Here is a 15,921-nt window from a genome sequence, read left to right as displayed (position 1 = left end):
AACTATGAAACTCCCAGGACACCGCACAGGAGAAAATCTAGGGGACCTTGGATTTGGTGATGACTTTCTAGGTACTCGGCAAGCACAACCCATGAGAGAAAAAAATTGATGAGTTCATCTTTAGTCAACTTGAAAACTTCAGCTGGGAAGAGAATGAAAAAATTGCTCCCTCCCTTCTCCACCAGCCTTGAGAACCACGGCTTTGACAAAACCTGGAAATAATATCAGTGCCCACCAAGAGGGGATTGGTTATTAAATGATCCCTTTAGACTGGAAGCCTGAATAGTGGTCTGTGTGGGATGTTTTCCATTGCCACTCCAGCCTCACTCTTCCCACCTTTCCAACCTGTGCCAGACCCCAGGAGGCTGACCTTTGGCCTCAGTTGGGTTCAGCCAATTGGAAGCCTCGCAGTAAGGCCAGGGCGAGGAAAGGAGAGTATTCATGAGAGGTGAGAGTATATTTTATCCCCAGGCTTCCTCCCTGCAGGGCCACTATGATTTGTCTATCTGTCCATCCTGTGAACAAGATTCTCCTTCCCAGGCCAGGCAGCCACTCCCTCCTCTCCCCTGTCCTTTCAGGGTTAAGGATGACAGATCTCTCCCCCATCCAGGGCCCCAAGGCCATTCACTACCCTTAGCCCTTTACTTTCACTCCCCAAACCCTTTGTAGATACTCCTGGTATTAAGCCCACCTCAAATTATCCTAAATTGATTGGGCCATCTGTTTCCTGCTGGGGCCCTGATACAGTATAATTAAAGATGCAGAGAAATGCAAATGACAGATACTCGTAAGACATAAAAAGCAGGCTACCAAACTGTACACAGCCTGGTTTCAATTTAGGAGAAATTACTCCTAGAAAGAAAGAAGAAAAAAAAAAAAAAGGAGGGGGGGGGAAAGGAAGGAGAGAGAGCCCTTCACAGAATTGCTACTAATTGACAAAAAGAATTACCTCCAAGAAGTGGGATTAAAGACTTCCTTTAACTCTCCAAGTCCTATGTGTTTGTAGTGATGGAATCTTTGAATGTGTTACTTTGGGAATCCGAAAACATATGTGCAAACAAACAGGGATACACTTTCCACACACTGGAAACACGGTTCCAGAGCCCGGATGAGGGGGAGAGGTAGGTAGTGAAGTTAGAGGCGGGAATTTTTTGCTCCTTTGTGCACTTCCGTATTTTCCAAGCTTTCTCCCATGAATCTGCATTGCTAATTTTATCAGAAAACAAAGTAGTAGATTTTAAACTAAAATAAGGAGATTGAGACAGACAGCGAAATCCTAGGCTGGATGTTTGTCAGCAAAAGGAATCAGAGGCATATGGAGTTAGACGAAGTCAGAGACACAGACAGGAAGGAGAGACAAAGGAGGCCTCTCCAGACGGGGGGGGGGGGGGGGGGGGGGGCGGCAATTATGGCTTAGAGAGTAAGCCCTGGGGCTGGACTCTGGGTAGGTTCAAATCCAGCCTCTGTCCACTTACTGTGTATCTTGGGAAAGTTCCTTCACTTTACTGTGCCTCAGTTTTCCCATCTACAAAATGGAGGCAATAGTAGGACAGCCCTTGCAGACCCATTGGAGCATTAAATGTGACACCTGCATGTCGATGACTTAGAACAGGGTCTAGTACCCAGGAAGTGCATTATAAAGGCCGCTTAGTATACTAGAATGGAGATAAGGACACCCAGGCTGATGACAAGAGGAGAGGATTCAGGCGGGACAGAGACCAGAACTGGTGGCAGATCGTGGGGCCGAGCCACGGCTGGCACCCGCCCGCAGGCGGGTAAAGTCCTCAGCCCCGGGCAGGCGCCCCAGCGCTGACGTTCGGAAAGCTTAGCCGGCTCCGGACGGGGAAGTCCGGCTGCTCACCGTCTCCCAGCCCCGCCCATAAAAGCCGCATGGACCCTGCAGGCGCCGCTGTCGAAGGTGGGCTCCAGCCTGGGGACAGCGGAAGGCGGGCGCTGCAGCAGCACGAGGGGGCACCGAGGACAGCGTGCAGGTGAGCGGCGAGCGGAGACGGGCCGAGGGCACCAGGGGGCTGCGGGCTCGCGGCGTGTCTCGGGCCCGCGCTCTGAGCATCGGTCCCGGCGCGACGCCAAGCAGAGGCAGGGGCTTGGACTCTTGGCGCCTCGCCTTGCGCAGGAGCAGAGATGGGGCCGAGAGGCGCAGCCGCGGTGGCCGTGGGGCTGTGGGTCTTGGTGACGGCGGGCGAGGCGGCGGACCCTGGCGTGACGACACCCCGGCGCTGCCTGCTGTCACACTACCGCTCGCTGGACCCCAGGGCGGTGGCGGCGGTCAAGGCGCTGAGGGACCGCTACGTGAGTGACGCCCAGACCTCTCCACCCGTCCCCGAGGGCCCCCTGCGTCCCAGCGCCCAGCAGGCGCGCCTCGGATCTCAGGGCAGAATTCAGACCGCGGCATCTTGCGGGGCGCCCCTGCGGTCAGCACACGCTCTGCCTCTGTGCCAGGCCCCAAAGGGCGCCCCCTCCAGGCCGACTCGGTTCCACGTCGGGGCGCCGGGCTTCGCAAGGCGACCGCGGGGTGCCTTCGGCCCACCGTGCAGGCCTTCCGAGAGCTACGGGGTTCAGTGCACCATCCGCACAACCGTCCCCGGCCGGGAGCGTCCCACGTGTAGGACTCCCCGCCTTCCCAGCGCTTGGGGAGCGCAGCGAGGAGGCTCAGCCTCACCCCGACCCTTGTCCCACAGGAGGAGGAGACCCTGAGCTGGAGGCCGCGCAACTGCTCCTTTCGCGCAGGGAAGGATCCTCGGCGGCCCTGGGTGAGGTTGGCGAGCCGTCGGGGGCGCCCGATCCCCGAATTTCCCGGGCACCTGCGCGACCCTGGAGCTGCTGGCGGCCGCGCGGCGGGACGTGGGGACCTGCGTGAGTACCGCCCGCGCCCCCGGCCCCTCTGGCTCGTTCTGCGCCCCCGGCCTCCCCGCGAGGCCAATCTGTCCCCCGAACCGAAAAGCCGGCCCAGACACGATTCGCGTCGTCTCGGTGTCCCCCTATCCGGGCTTTGGTCTGCGGTGGGAGAGTCACTCACGGGCAGAGTCCCAGGGACCCTGGGTTCTTCGCCGTCTTCACGTCCCTCCTGTTCCCCTTGCAGCTCGAGCTGGTCCGGCCAGGCTCCTGGAGGAAGTCCCTCAGGCCACCGAGGACGCGTCCCCAAACACGCAGAGCTGCGAGCGCAGCGGGCGGGGAGGCGGTGAGTCTGCAGGGGGGGAGCCGTGCGAGGCTGAGACGGGATGGGAGCTCGGACTCCTGGCTCAGCCCGCCTCCGCCTCCTTCCCGGGTTCCAGGACTCGCCTGGGTGCCACGAAGCCAGCGTCATCTTCAACCTCCTGCGCCTGCTCACGTGGGACCTGAGACTGGTGGCAGACTCGGGGCCTTGTCTGTGATCCGGCCTGGGCTCGGCCGGGCCTGGGACCCGAAGCTCTGTGGGCGGGAGGCTTCGGGCCCCGCCCTCTGGAGGGGTCCTTTGCAGCAGGCGGGTCTCTCAGCCAGCTCGGGAGATCCTCAGCCTCGGTTGGCGGGACCTCGACCCACCGGCACTGGGTGCCAGAGGTGCGGGTGTTTTGCCCAAGGCCAGAACGAGTTCCCCGGGATGCAGCGATACTTCCGTGGGACGCATTGCTCTATAATCTTCCAAGTTTGTTGAAGAAGAAACTTCAAACCTTGGGCGACTTTGGGCACTGTCCCCCCACCCCCACTCCCCAAGCACCTAGAGGCAGACTTACTTATGTCATTGCCTGGGTTACTATGACCCGAGTAGGGCCGGGCCTCTGATTTGAACCTTCAACATCTCCTCTGAGATTCTATGAATCTGCGTCTTATATCTCCCCGCCTGAGCTGGTCTCATTTCTTGAGGGATTTGGGGATCGCAGATGTCAGAGCTCCCAGGTATTGTGATATTTTTGGATCCTTCTATTCATGTGTCCTTCTGCTTGTATGCGCTGTGTGCCTGTGGTGGTTATTCAGATTCTCCTGCTGTTCACTTTCACTTATTAAATGGTGTTACACTTACTAGTGCAAGCAATCATTTGGAGATAGTGTGAGGCAGAAGAAACCAGACTTTGGACTCAGACCTGAATTTGATACCCAGACGGGACGTGTATTTGCCCAATGACTTTTAGTAATATACTAGCCTTTTCTGGCTTTTAGGTGTTTTTTTTTTTTAATGTTTATTTTTGAGGGAGAGAGAGAGAGAGTGGGGGGGGGGGCAGAGATAGGTGGGGTGGAAGGAGGGGGTGGGGGGAACAGAGGATCCAAAACAGGCTCTGTGCTGACAGCAGAGAGCCGGATGCGGGGCTGGAACCCACCAACCGTGAGATCGTGATCTGAGCCGAAGTCCGTCGCTTAACCCACTGAGCCACCCAGGCGCCCCTGGGGTTTTAGATATCCTCATCTGAAAATGACCTGCTGATATTTCTCTTTGAAAGGTTCATTTGTCATCCATCCATCCATTCCATCATCCACTCGTTCTACATGGATGGTATTTGTTGGTTGCCAGTTATTTACTAGGTATTGGGGATATAGAGCCACAGCCATGTTCTCAGGGAGCTTCAGACTGCCGAAGGAGCTGATCCTAAAAGTTTGAGTAGCAGAGAGGAGGCCAATGTGCTGGAGTCCAGAGCTCCACAGAAGGGCGGCTGGGAGTGAGATTAGACAGGTTGGACAAGGGCCAGGTCTTATGGTGTCTGTGAGTCTTTGAAGCGCTTGGATTTCCGGGAGTTTACAGAGGGAGGCCTTGCAGCGTTTTAAGCCAGGAAGCCACTGCTCCAATGTATGTCTCTAAAAGTTCTGGCCTCATCAAAGGAGAGGGGACTGGCTTGCCTAAGAGTGGTTGAGGGAGTCTAGGGGGGATATGATGGTGAGTTAGACCTCAGCAGGGCAGGGAAGATGGTGATATGTATTCATAACTTTTGTGGATTAGAAATAATATATACAAAGCAATTAGCACCTGACCCGAGAGGTGGAAATATCTCCAGCATGATAAAGGAGACAGAATGGTTGTAGTGGTTAAAAACGTGAACTCCGAAGTCAGAGAGATCCTAGAATCTCAACTCCGCCTACTTAGTTACCACGTGATCTTGGGCAGATTACTTCAACTCTTCATTTCCAATTGCTAAAAGAGTTATGATATCTTTCCTCAACAGGTGGTTGTGGGAATTAAAAGCGTCCAGTCATATCAACTGCTAAGGCATAGTCCCTGGCACAAAGTAAGGACTCAACATTAAGTCAATTTAGCGTTACTTTTTAAAAAGCTTTAACATGTAAACTGTCACACAAGAGAGGAAGCATTATCCTAGGGTCTTATCTGTAAAATGGATAAAGGAGACATAGCTGTTCCCAGCCCCCCACAAATTTCTCATGTCTTTTTGGCAGATTTCTTCCCCCATGTTATTCTTGCGTGAATCTTGACTGACCTAAAACCAATCATGGGATTCCCATTCCTCTAGGGATTAGCATAGGCATGACTATGTTCCTGTGTATATCAACCAGGTTCTCTGCAGCACACCAGTGTCATGGTTGAATGAGACATTTATTTAAGCAGCGATGTTCATGGTTAAAGGAAACCAACAAAGAGAAATATCCCAGGCCCAGCCAATGGCCAGAAGCTATTACCATTCCTAAATCAGAAAGGACATGGGAGGGAGTGATTATCAGTCCCTTGACAGAGAATCTGGAAACCTGCTTCTGCCAGCACACAGCCCAGCAGGGATGTAGACAGGGGAGTAAACACCCAACTGCTCTCCCTAGCCCCCACAACTCTCTACTGACACCTCCCATGGGCTAAACCCGGCTGGAAGACAGGAGGCAAACGACTAGGTTACAGTTGAGGTAATCCAGATTCCGAGACCTAGAACAGAGCAGACAGTGAATCTAGATGAGAGAGGACATGTTGCGTGGTGATCCCGTTCTGGCAGATGATGAGGGCCATGTGGCTTGAGGGGAGACAGGTGCTTGTATTGTTTCATGTGGGAGGCTGATAAATGGTTCTCCAAAAGATATCCACATCCTAAAACTAATCCCAGGAACCTGTAAATGTGACCTTATCTGGGGAGAAAAATGGTCTCTGCAAATGTGATTGAATTAAGGAAGACGTGAGGTGAGACTATCCCAGGTGATGGGGGGGGGGCGCTAAATGCCATGGCAAGTGTCTTAGAAGAGCAAGACAGTGGGAGATTACACACATGAAAGGGGAGGAGGCAGGGTGCCTGGCTGGCTCAGTAGGTGGGGCGTGCGACTCTTGGTCTCAGGGTTGTGAGCTTGAGCCCCATATTGGGTGTAGAGATTAGTTTTTTAAAAATCTTAAAAAAAAAAAAAAAAAAGAGGAAGAGGCAATGTGACCACAGAGGCAGAGATTGGAATAAAGGGATGTGGCCACAAGCCAAGGAGACTGGCAGCCAGCAGAAGCTGGAAGAGGCAAGGAGGATTTTCCCCTAGAGCCTCCAGAGGGAGCATGGCCCTACTGATAACCTTGATTTTGGCCCAGTGATACTGATTTCGAGCTTCTGGTTTCCAGAACTGTGAGAGATTGAATTTCTGTCTGACACCACAAAGTTTGTGGTAATTTGTTACGGTAGCCATAGCAAATTCACAGCATTCATTATAGAGACTAGAACCTAGTCTCGTTAATTTTTGCAAAAAGGGTTTTATTACAGGATGTTAAACGGCTGACAGAAATGTCAGGAAGGTTGAACACATAGATTCTGTATGGACCATTCTGGTACCACTTCAAGAGCCAAACCATAGATTGGGCTTCTCAAGGGCCCGCTTCTTTTCTATGATCAAGACCTGGACTGCTTCATTGGGAATTGGCTTCCACTGGCGTGTTCACGAAGACAGCACAACCAGAAATCTGTCCCAGTGGGACAGCTGCCATCAGGAAATGCCTGTGATTAGAAAGACCACCACAGAACGGCATAGCCTTTCATGATGGCGGAGCCATCGGGTGAGTGGTTTCTAGCTCATGTCCACCATTCAGATCTTGTATGAGGGCATCTGACTAGACAAGCTCAAATGGAAGAAGGCAGACCCTGGCTGCAGGGGTGTCTGGGAAATGTAGTTTTTAAACCTTCTAGCCTCTGCAAGCATCAAGGCATAAAAGAGGGAAGTTGAAATGGATGTTCAGCACCAACCCACCACATCCAAGACGGGTTTCCCAGCAATTACCAGGAAACACAAGGAGATCCCTTCTTCCCCTTCTTCCCCTGAATGTCTCTGTGTCTCTATAAGATGCCTGGAACTTCAGCAGCCATCTTGAGACCATGAGGGTCTGAGAACAAGCTAATTCCCTTTAAAAAAAAAAGCAGATCAGAAAGATGGAAGGAATCTAAGTCCTCCATACTTCGTTTTTTTAAAGTTGTTTATTTATTTTGAGAGAAACAAAGATAGCGCAAGCTGGGGAGGGGCAGAGAGAGAAGGAGAGAGAGAGGGAGAGAGAGAATCCCAAGCAGGCTTTGCACTGCCAGCGCAGAGCCCAACACAGGGCTTGAACTCATGAAACTGTGAGATCATGACCTGAGCCAAAACCAAGAGTCAGTCACTTACCCAACTGAGCCACCCAGGAGCCCCTACATACTTCTTTTTTAAAAATTTAGGGGCGCGTAGGTGGCTCAGTCAGTTGAGCATCCGACTTCGGCTCAGGTCAAGATCTCACAGTTCATGGGTTTGAGCCCCACTTTGGGCTCTGTGCTGAAGCTCAGAGCCTGGAGCTGCTTCGGATTCTGTCTACCTCTCTCTGTCCCTCCCCCGCTCATGCTCTGTCTCCATCTCTCTCAAAAATAGATAAACATTAAAAATTTTTTTTTAATTTATTATTATTTTGGGAGCATCTGGGTGTCTCATTTGGTTGAGTGTCTAACCCTTGGTTTCGTCTCAGGTCATGATCTCATCGTTCATGAGATCAAGCCCCGCATCAGGCTCTGCAATGAGAGCACAGAGCCTGCTTTGCATTCTCTCTCTCCCTCTCTCTCTGCCCCTTCCCTCCCGAATAAATAAGTAAACTTTAAAATTTTTTATTATTTTTAAATTCAAGCATAATTAACATACAGCATTATATTAGTTTCAAGTGTACAACGTAGTGATTCAACAATGCTATACATTTCTCAGTGTTCATCAAGATAAGTGTACTCTTAATCCCCTTTATCTATGTCACCCATCCCCCCCACCTCCTCCCTCCATACTTCCTTGACCTTCTAAAATGCACAATCCACCCCCCACCCCCACCCCCAGCCACCTACATTTAGACTCCTTAATTGTGACAAAATACATTGTCCTTAATGCTTAAGCCCATGAAACAGGGTTTTCAGTTATTTGCAGCCTGGTGACCTGATACAGGCAAACTTTCTGTTTGGAAAGAGAAGGGCCTCCTAGAAGAGCACAGTTCTTTTATGTAAATATTTAGCAGTTTGCATGTGCTGGTCACTGGAGACAGTGTTGATAAGACCTTGTCCTTGTGGAGCTTTGTATTCCCCTTTTCATCCATTAAGGTCTAACTAGATCAGGGTGCCTGGGTGGCTCTGTCGGTTCAGCATCTGACTCTTGATTTCGGCTCAGGTCATGATCTCACCGCCCATGGGTTCAAGCCCCGAATTGGGCTCTGTGATGGTGGCTCAGAGCCTGCTTGGGATTCTCTCTCTCTCCCTTTCCCTCCAGGTCTCCCTCCCCCACTCATTCTTGCTCTTTCTAAAAATAAATAAATAAGTAAACAAACAAACAAACAAACAAACATTAAAAAAAAAAGATCCAACTAGATCACCTCTTCCTCTGAGAAGCCTTCACTGGACCCACTAGTAAGTCATTCTTTGCTTTTCTTCTTACACACTTTGCACATGACACTTACCAAGTTTATGTGAGCTCTTTGGTAATGTGGCCTCTGAGCCCTCAGAAGGCTGGGACAGTGGGCCACTTTGGATTCTAGTATCAAGGGCCAAGGCCTTGACTCTATAGCTATCTGGAACATATGATTAATGAATGAAGGAATGAACCAACAACTATTATGAAGTCATCACCCCTGAGCTGGGACATTACCTTGGGGGATCCCCTAGAAGAGGGCATCCAATTGCATTGGGACTCTTAGTCATCATCAAGAAATGTCCTCTTGGGGTACCTGGCAAGCTTAGTCAGTAGAACATGCAACTCTTTAAAAAAAAATGTGACTCTTGATCTCAGGGTTGTGGGTTCTAGCCCCACATTGGGCATAGAACTTACTTAAAAATTATGTCCTCTTAGGGGCACCTGGGTGGCTCTGTTGGTTAAGCGTCTGACTTCGGCTCAGGTCATGATCTCACAGTCCATGAGTTTGAGCCCTGCGTCGGGCTCTGTGCTGACAGCTCAGAGCCTGGAGCCTGCTTCGGATTCTGTGTCTTCCTCTCTCTTTCTGTCCCTCCCCCACTCACACTCTGTTTCTAGCTCTCTCAAGAATAAATAAATGTTAAAAAAATTAAAAAAACAAATATGTCCTTTTAAAGTACTTTCTCCATTTAGTCAATAAACATCTACTGAGTACCTACTCTGTGCTAGGCCCTGAACTGGGGGAAAATGGGACACTGTAATGACCAAGAGAACCCAGGTCCAGACTTCACCAAGTTCAGTTGATCTGAAACTCTCCAGCACTTGATATTTTCAGTCTTTCTGGTTTTAGTCAGTCAAGTGGGAGAGTAATGGTAACTCATTGTGGGTTTTTTGAATGTTTACTTACTTATTTAGAGAGAGAGAGAGAGAGAGTGCATGCACATGCATGAGGGGAGGGAGGGGCAGAGAGAGAGGGAGACAGATCAAATGGGGCTTGATCCCACGAACATTGAGATCATGACCTGAGCTGAAATCAAGAGTCAGAGGCTTAATAGACTGAGCCACCCAGGTTCCCCTCATTATGATTTTAATTTGTGTTTCATGACTAATGCTGATGAGCAGGGTTTCATATTCTTATTTGCACCTCACATATTTTCTTTGGGGAAGTGTCTGTTCAAAACTTTTGCCCATTTTTACTGAGTTGTCTTATTATTGAGTTGCAAGTTTTATTTATTTTTTTTTTTATTATTATTTTTTTTTAAATTTAACATCTTTATTTATTTTTGAGACAGGGAGAGACAGAGCATGAACAGGGGAGGGTCAGAGAGAGGGAGACACAGAATCTGAAACAGGCTCCAGGCTCTGAGCCGTCAGCACAGAGCCCGACGCGGGGCTCGAACTCACAGACCGTGAGATCATGACCTGAGCCGAAGTCGGCCGCTTAACCGACTGAGCCACCCAGGTGCCCCGAGTTGCAAGTTTTAAAAAATATGTTCTGGATGAAAGGCCATTTTATCAGATCATTGGCAAATATTTTCTCCCCATCTGTGGCTTATCTTTTCATGTCTTAACCTTGTCTCTTTTTAATGTATAGCTTTACTGGGGTATAATTGATACACCATAAACTGCATATGTTTGTAACAAGTTTGCAGTTTGATCAATTTTGACATATGAATACGTCTGTGAAGCCATCACCACAATCAAGATAGTAAACATACCCATCAGCCCCTAAAGTTTCCTCATGCCACTGTTGTAACTGTTCCCTCCTGCCCTTCCTTGTTTAAAAACCCCTCCCGAAATAAGTCGGAAAAGGGTCATGTATACTCTATGACTCCATTTATAGAACAGTCTGGAAAGGGCAGAACCAGGGACACCTGGGTGGCTCAGTCGGTTAAGCGTCTGACTTCGGCTCAGGTCATGATCTCACAGTTCATGAGTTCGAACCCCGAGTTGGGCTCTGTGCTGACAGCTCAGAGCCTGGATCCTGCTTCGGATTCTGTCTCCCTCTCTCTCTGCCCCTTCCCTGCTCATGCTCTGTCTCTTTCCGTCTCTGAAAAATAATAAATAAATGTTCAAAAAATTTAAAACAAAAGGAAAGGACAGAACCACAGGGATAGAAGTCAGATGAGACTTCCAGGGCATGTCCCAGGTTGGCCCGCCCTGGCCCCAGAAACCTCTCATGCTCGGCTGTTCCTTCTTCTGCAGGCCGATGATGACACACACAGATCATCCTGCAAGGTTAATCCTCATCTAGGAGTCTTTTTCTATTATTTTATTTGTTTTCTATTGCTGCCCTAATAAATGACCACAAACTTAGCAGTTTAAACAACACATATCTTGGATCAGAAATCTCATCTGGGTCCTCGGCTTAGGGTCTCACAAGGCCAAACTCCAGGTGATGTTAGGACCACCTTCCTCGCTGCAGGCTCTGGGAAAGAATCTCCAGGTTGTTGGCTGAATTCCACTTACAGTTGTAGGATTGGGGTCTCTGCCTCTCACTGGGTATCCAGGGGCAGCAACAAGTATTTGCTCCAGGGGCTGCCTGCATTCCTTCTCCTGCTTTCCAGGTGGTCCCTTCCCTTCCAGTAACCCTGGATGCCCCCCCCCCCCACAAGTTGAATCTCTGACTTCTCCTTCCAGCACATCTTTCTGACTCCAGACACAGAAAGTCCTCTGTGTTTAAGGGCTCATGTGAGAAGGGGCGCCTGGGTGTCTCAGTTGGTTGAGTGTCCAACTTCAGCTCAGATCACAGTCTCGAGGTTCTTGAGTTCAAGCCCCACATTGGACTTACTGCTGTCAGTGCAGAACCCGCTTCAGATCTTCTATCCTTCCCTCTCTGCCCCTCCCCAGCTTGTGCTCTCTCACAAATAAATGAAGCATTTGAAATAAAAATAAATCAAATACCTTTAAAAAAGGGAAGGGGGGTTCATGTGAGTAGAATGGGCTCACTCAGATGACTCAGGATCATTTTCCTGTCTTGTTGCCTGAAACCTCAGTGGCATCTACAAAGTCCCTTTGGCCATGTAACATACTTCTGTCACTCGTTTTTCTCATCCACCCAGCAACTTCTCAGGACCTACTTCATCTTCCAGACAACCTGGGTTGGCTCAAACTGACTTTGGCCTCTCCAGGAATCAGGACCTGGACAGTTGAGGAGAAATATTCCGCCTACCAAACATTATGGAGTTGCTAGAGCTTTTCATGTATTCTGGATTTGAGAATTTTATAAAGATATGTGTTTTTTAAATATTTTCTCCTAATCTGTGGCTTGTCTTTTTATTTTCTTAACAGTGTCTTTCAAGAGAAGTTTTCGATTTGGGGAGTTGCCTGGTGGACTCAGTAGAGCATGTGACTCTTGACCTCGGGGTCATAAGTTCAAGCCCCACATTGGGTGTGGAGCCTACTTAAAATTTAATTTAATTTAATTTAATTTAATTTAATTTAATTTAATTAGAAGTTTTAAATTTTGATCAAGTTCAAGTTCTCAATATTTTTTTGTATGGTTTGTGCTTTTTGCGTCCCATCTAAGAAATTCCTGCTTAACCCAAAATCACAAACATTTTTTCTTCTTAGAAGCTTCATAGTCTTAAAATTTACATTGAACCCTGATTGCTTTTAAGTTAATTTTTGCATATGGAGTGAAGTATGACATGGGGGGTGGTATTTGTTTGTTTGCATGTAGATGCTCAGTTATTTCAGCACCTTTTGCAAAAACCAATTGACCATATGTGTGTGAGTTTCTGGACTCTGTTCTAGTCCCTTGATCTCCGTATCTACCTTTCGCCAATACTACACAATTGTCTTGACATCACTAGCTTTATCGTAAGTCTAGAAATCAGATGATGTGGGTCTTCCAATTTTTTTCTTTTCAAAATTATTTTCTTTTCCATATAAATTTAGGTATTTGCCTGTCCATTTCTCTTTTTTATGTTTACTTATTTCTTTTGAGAGAGAGAGAGAACACAGGGGAGGGGCAGAGAGAGAGGGAGGGAGAAAGAATCCTTAGCAGGCTCCACACTCAGTGTAGAGCCCAACTTGGGGCTCAATTCCACAAACTGTGAGGTCACGACCTAACCCGAAATCGAGAGTTGGACACTCAACCAACTGAGCCACCCAGGTGCCCCAACCTGTCACTTTCTGAAATTAAAAAAAAAAAAAGTCTCCTGTGATTTTGATTGGGATTTCATGGAATCTATAGGTCACTAGGTGCCTGGGTGGCTCAGTCAGTTAAGTGTCCGACTCTTGATCTCAGCTCAGGTCTTGATCTCAAGATCATGGGCTCAAGCCCTGCTTTGGGCTCCACGCTGGGTGTGAAGCCTACTTAAAATAAATAAATAAATAAATAAAATATAGGTCAGTGGAGTACGCATGGACAGCTTAACAGTTTTGAGTCTTCCAACCCATAAAAATGATACAGCCCTCTATTTTCTTTGATTTCTTTCATCTTCTTTTATTTATCTCATTAATTAGTTTTCGGGACACAAATCTTGTTACATTTATTCCCAAGTACTTCATATTTTTGATGCTATTATATGTAGCACTGGCAAGTTTTCGGCATCTAATTGTTCATTGGTAGCATATAGAATTACAGGTGATTTTTGAATAATGACCTTGTTTCCTGTGACATTATTAAGCTTCTCAATTCTAATAGCTTGTGGTTTTTATTTTGTAGACCTCACGGGATTTTCAATGTAGACAATCATGCTGTCTGTGAGTAAAGACAATTTTATTTCTTCCCTTCCAATATGTATGCCTTATCTTTCTTCTTCCTGCCTTTCTGCACTGACTAGAACCTTCAGCAAAATACTAAATAAGATGGTGAAACTGGACATCCCTGCTTTATTCCCAATCTTATGCAAAAATAGCCTTCCACGATTAAGTATGATACTAATTTTCCCTTATCTCTTTTCCCTTCCTCAGACGTGAAAATTATGCCTGGAGTTATGACAGCCATTTTGCCACTAATGAGAGAAAAGCCAAGAAAATCTGTTTTGACATCGTTGAGCCACTAAACTAAAGCAGTCATCTCTTCCAAATTGGTTTTAATGTGAGGAAAAGAAATCCCTGTTTGGGGATATTCTGCTTCTTGCAGCCAAAGGTATTCCCAAGGTGATACAGTCAGTATTGCCCAGGATAGGTGTAGGACATTAACTCAGTGTCAGGTAATTTGTGGTTGACCAGATGTCCAGAATCTAGTGACTATTCCAAATCCTCAAAGTTTCCAACACCATTAGGCTCTTAATATTATTGGAGGGAAAAATTAAAAGTAACCAACTTGGGGCACCTGGATGGCTCAGTAGGTTGAGCATCCAACTCTTGGTTTCAGCTCAGGTCATGATCTCACAGTTCGTGGGTTTGAGCCCCAAGTCAGGCTCTGTGCTGACAGTGCAGAGTCTGCTTGGGATTCTCTCTCTCTGCGCCCCCGCCCCCACTTGCTCTCTATCCCTCTCTCTTTCTCTCAAAATAAATAAATAAATAACATTTAAAAAGAGAGAGAGAGATGCGAACATTAACTTATTCTGGCTACACGTGGATTGTTTTCTCTGAGGAAACTCTAGGGTGGACTGCCACACCCACCCGTCCTCCTAGTATCAGAAAAGGCAGGGCGTCCCACCTCTGTCTTCTCATCTACCCAACAACCTTCTACCCCTTCCGGGCAACCTGGATTTGCTGAAACTTACCTCAGCCTCTCAGTCTCCTACATTTGCCCCAGTCCTTTGCTCAACCCCTGCAATCTGGCGCCCAGCCTCCCCAGCCCACCACGACTGCCAGTGGTAAAGTTTGGGGAGCCTTTTATTTGATGGGATGAGGAGAGATAATTGGTGAAGCAGTATCCTTTCCAACCTCTTTGTACTGCTTCATGCTATATTATAGAAGCTGGAGTGCCAAAAACATTTCCCTAACTCCCTTTCTGTTAGTTCTGGATGCAGATGAGGTTCTGCCAACTAGGTGCATTCACAGAGCTTTGAAAGGGAGAAGTGAAGTGTAAACCTTCTATCCACTGCTTTGATTTTCTTCTACAGCAGCATCTCAGGTTTCAAGATTCACAGATGTCCAGAAACGGGGGGACAACTTTATAATCGCTGAGCGCCAATCACAGGGTACGTTCCTGAAGTCAACAGTTCCGGTGATAAACTCATGACTCTGCCTCTTCTTTTACTTGTGGCAATGTTACTCATCAGAGTACAGTCAGGAAGAGAGAACCACTCTAGGTATTTCAAGTAACAGCATTTAAATTCAGAGATTTGGTTTCATAGGTGTTTGGAAGACTAAATAAGCAAAAAAAGGAATATCAGAGTAACCCAAATATCAGTAATGGAATAAATCAGCTACCACCTCTGGGACTGAAGAAACAAAGAAGACAGATGGTGTTCCCAGAATCTAGGATCTTCGAGATAAAGCCCCACTTGATGGGGCTCTCAGACTATCAAGAGCTGGTGCTGGAAACTCCAAACCTCCAAGAAGGCACCATGGCAGCTCATGCTCAACTTCTTCTTCTTCTTCTTCTTCTTCTTTTTTTTAAGTTTATTTTTTTATTTTGAGAGAGAGAGAGAGAGAGAGAGAGAGAGAGAGAGAGAGTGCATGCACAGAGGAGGGGCAAAGAGAGGGAGATTGAGAATCCCAACAGGCTCCATGCTGTCAGCACCGAGCCTGCCGTGGGGCTCAAACTCACGAACCGTGAGATCATGACCTGAGCCAAAATCAAGAGTAGGACGCTCAACTGACTGAGCCACCCAGGTGCCCCATGCTCAGCTTCTGAAGGGAGTTCCCTGCAGCAGGTGTCCAGGCTCTGAATAGAGAACTGTGAAGCTGATTCTCTGATCACCAAAGCTACATTCCGTGGCGCTGGTTCTTTGACCATCCAGGGTGCATGGCACATTGGCCTACTGGTATACTTTAGGGGCTACAGAGCAATTAGTACTGGGAATACTGCCGTTTTCCAGCCGGAGCTCGACCTGTCCATTGTGTAGTGGATGCTATGATAAATGGCCCAGATCCTCATTCAAGAATGAAGAAGTTAGTTCTCTAGGTGCTGGAAGGGCTTAGCTGTCAGCTGTCTTTGGGAATTGCCTGAGTTGAAGAAAACTGCTTTGTCTAAATTCACACCTCCCTCCAGGGGCAGCCTGC

The 15,921-nt window shown here is 48.0% G+C and overlaps 1 protein-coding gene across 1 annotated transcript; it reads left to right on the top strand.

Annotated features, from left to right (window-relative positions):
- Positions 1–2,142: 2,142 nt before the first annotated feature.
- On the top strand, positions 2,143–3,392 carry LOC131500195 (interferon lambda-4-like). Its single transcript, XM_058709011.1, has 4 exons — positions 2,143–2,373; positions 2,700–2,874; positions 3,101–3,199; positions 3,265–3,392. The coding sequence occupies exons 1-4, from the start codon at positions 2,143–2,145 to the stop codon at positions 3,390–3,392; spliced, it is 633 nt and encodes a 210-aa protein (XP_058564994.1).
- Positions 3,393–15,921: the final 12,529 nt, after the last annotated feature.

This window comes from Neofelis nebulosa, chromosome 17 (genome assembly GCF_028018385.1).
Source record: "Neofelis nebulosa isolate mNeoNeb1 chromosome 17, mNeoNeb1.pri, whole genome shotgun sequence".
NCBI lineage: Eukaryota > Metazoa > Chordata > Mammalia > Carnivora > Felidae > Neofelis > Neofelis nebulosa.
The sequence above is the reverse complement of the archived record's forward strand: the minus strand, read 5'-3'. Positions and strand labels throughout refer to the sequence as shown.

Bases quoted from the DNA above. Each gene is read 5' to 3' on its own strand.
- LOC131500195 (XM_058709011.1), top strand. From the start codon at position 2,143: ATGGGGCCGAGAGGCGCAGCCGCGGTGGCCGTGGGGCTGTGGGTCTTG. The intron at 2,374-2,699 runs GCGCGCCTCGGA...CTTGTCCCACAG, and splicing joins TGCGTCCCAGCGCCCAGCAG to GAGGAGGAGACCCTGAGCTG. The intron at 2,875-3,100 runs GTGAGTACCGCC...TTCCCCTTGCAG, and splicing joins GGCGGGACGTGGGGACCTGC to CTCGAGCTGGTCCGGCCAGG.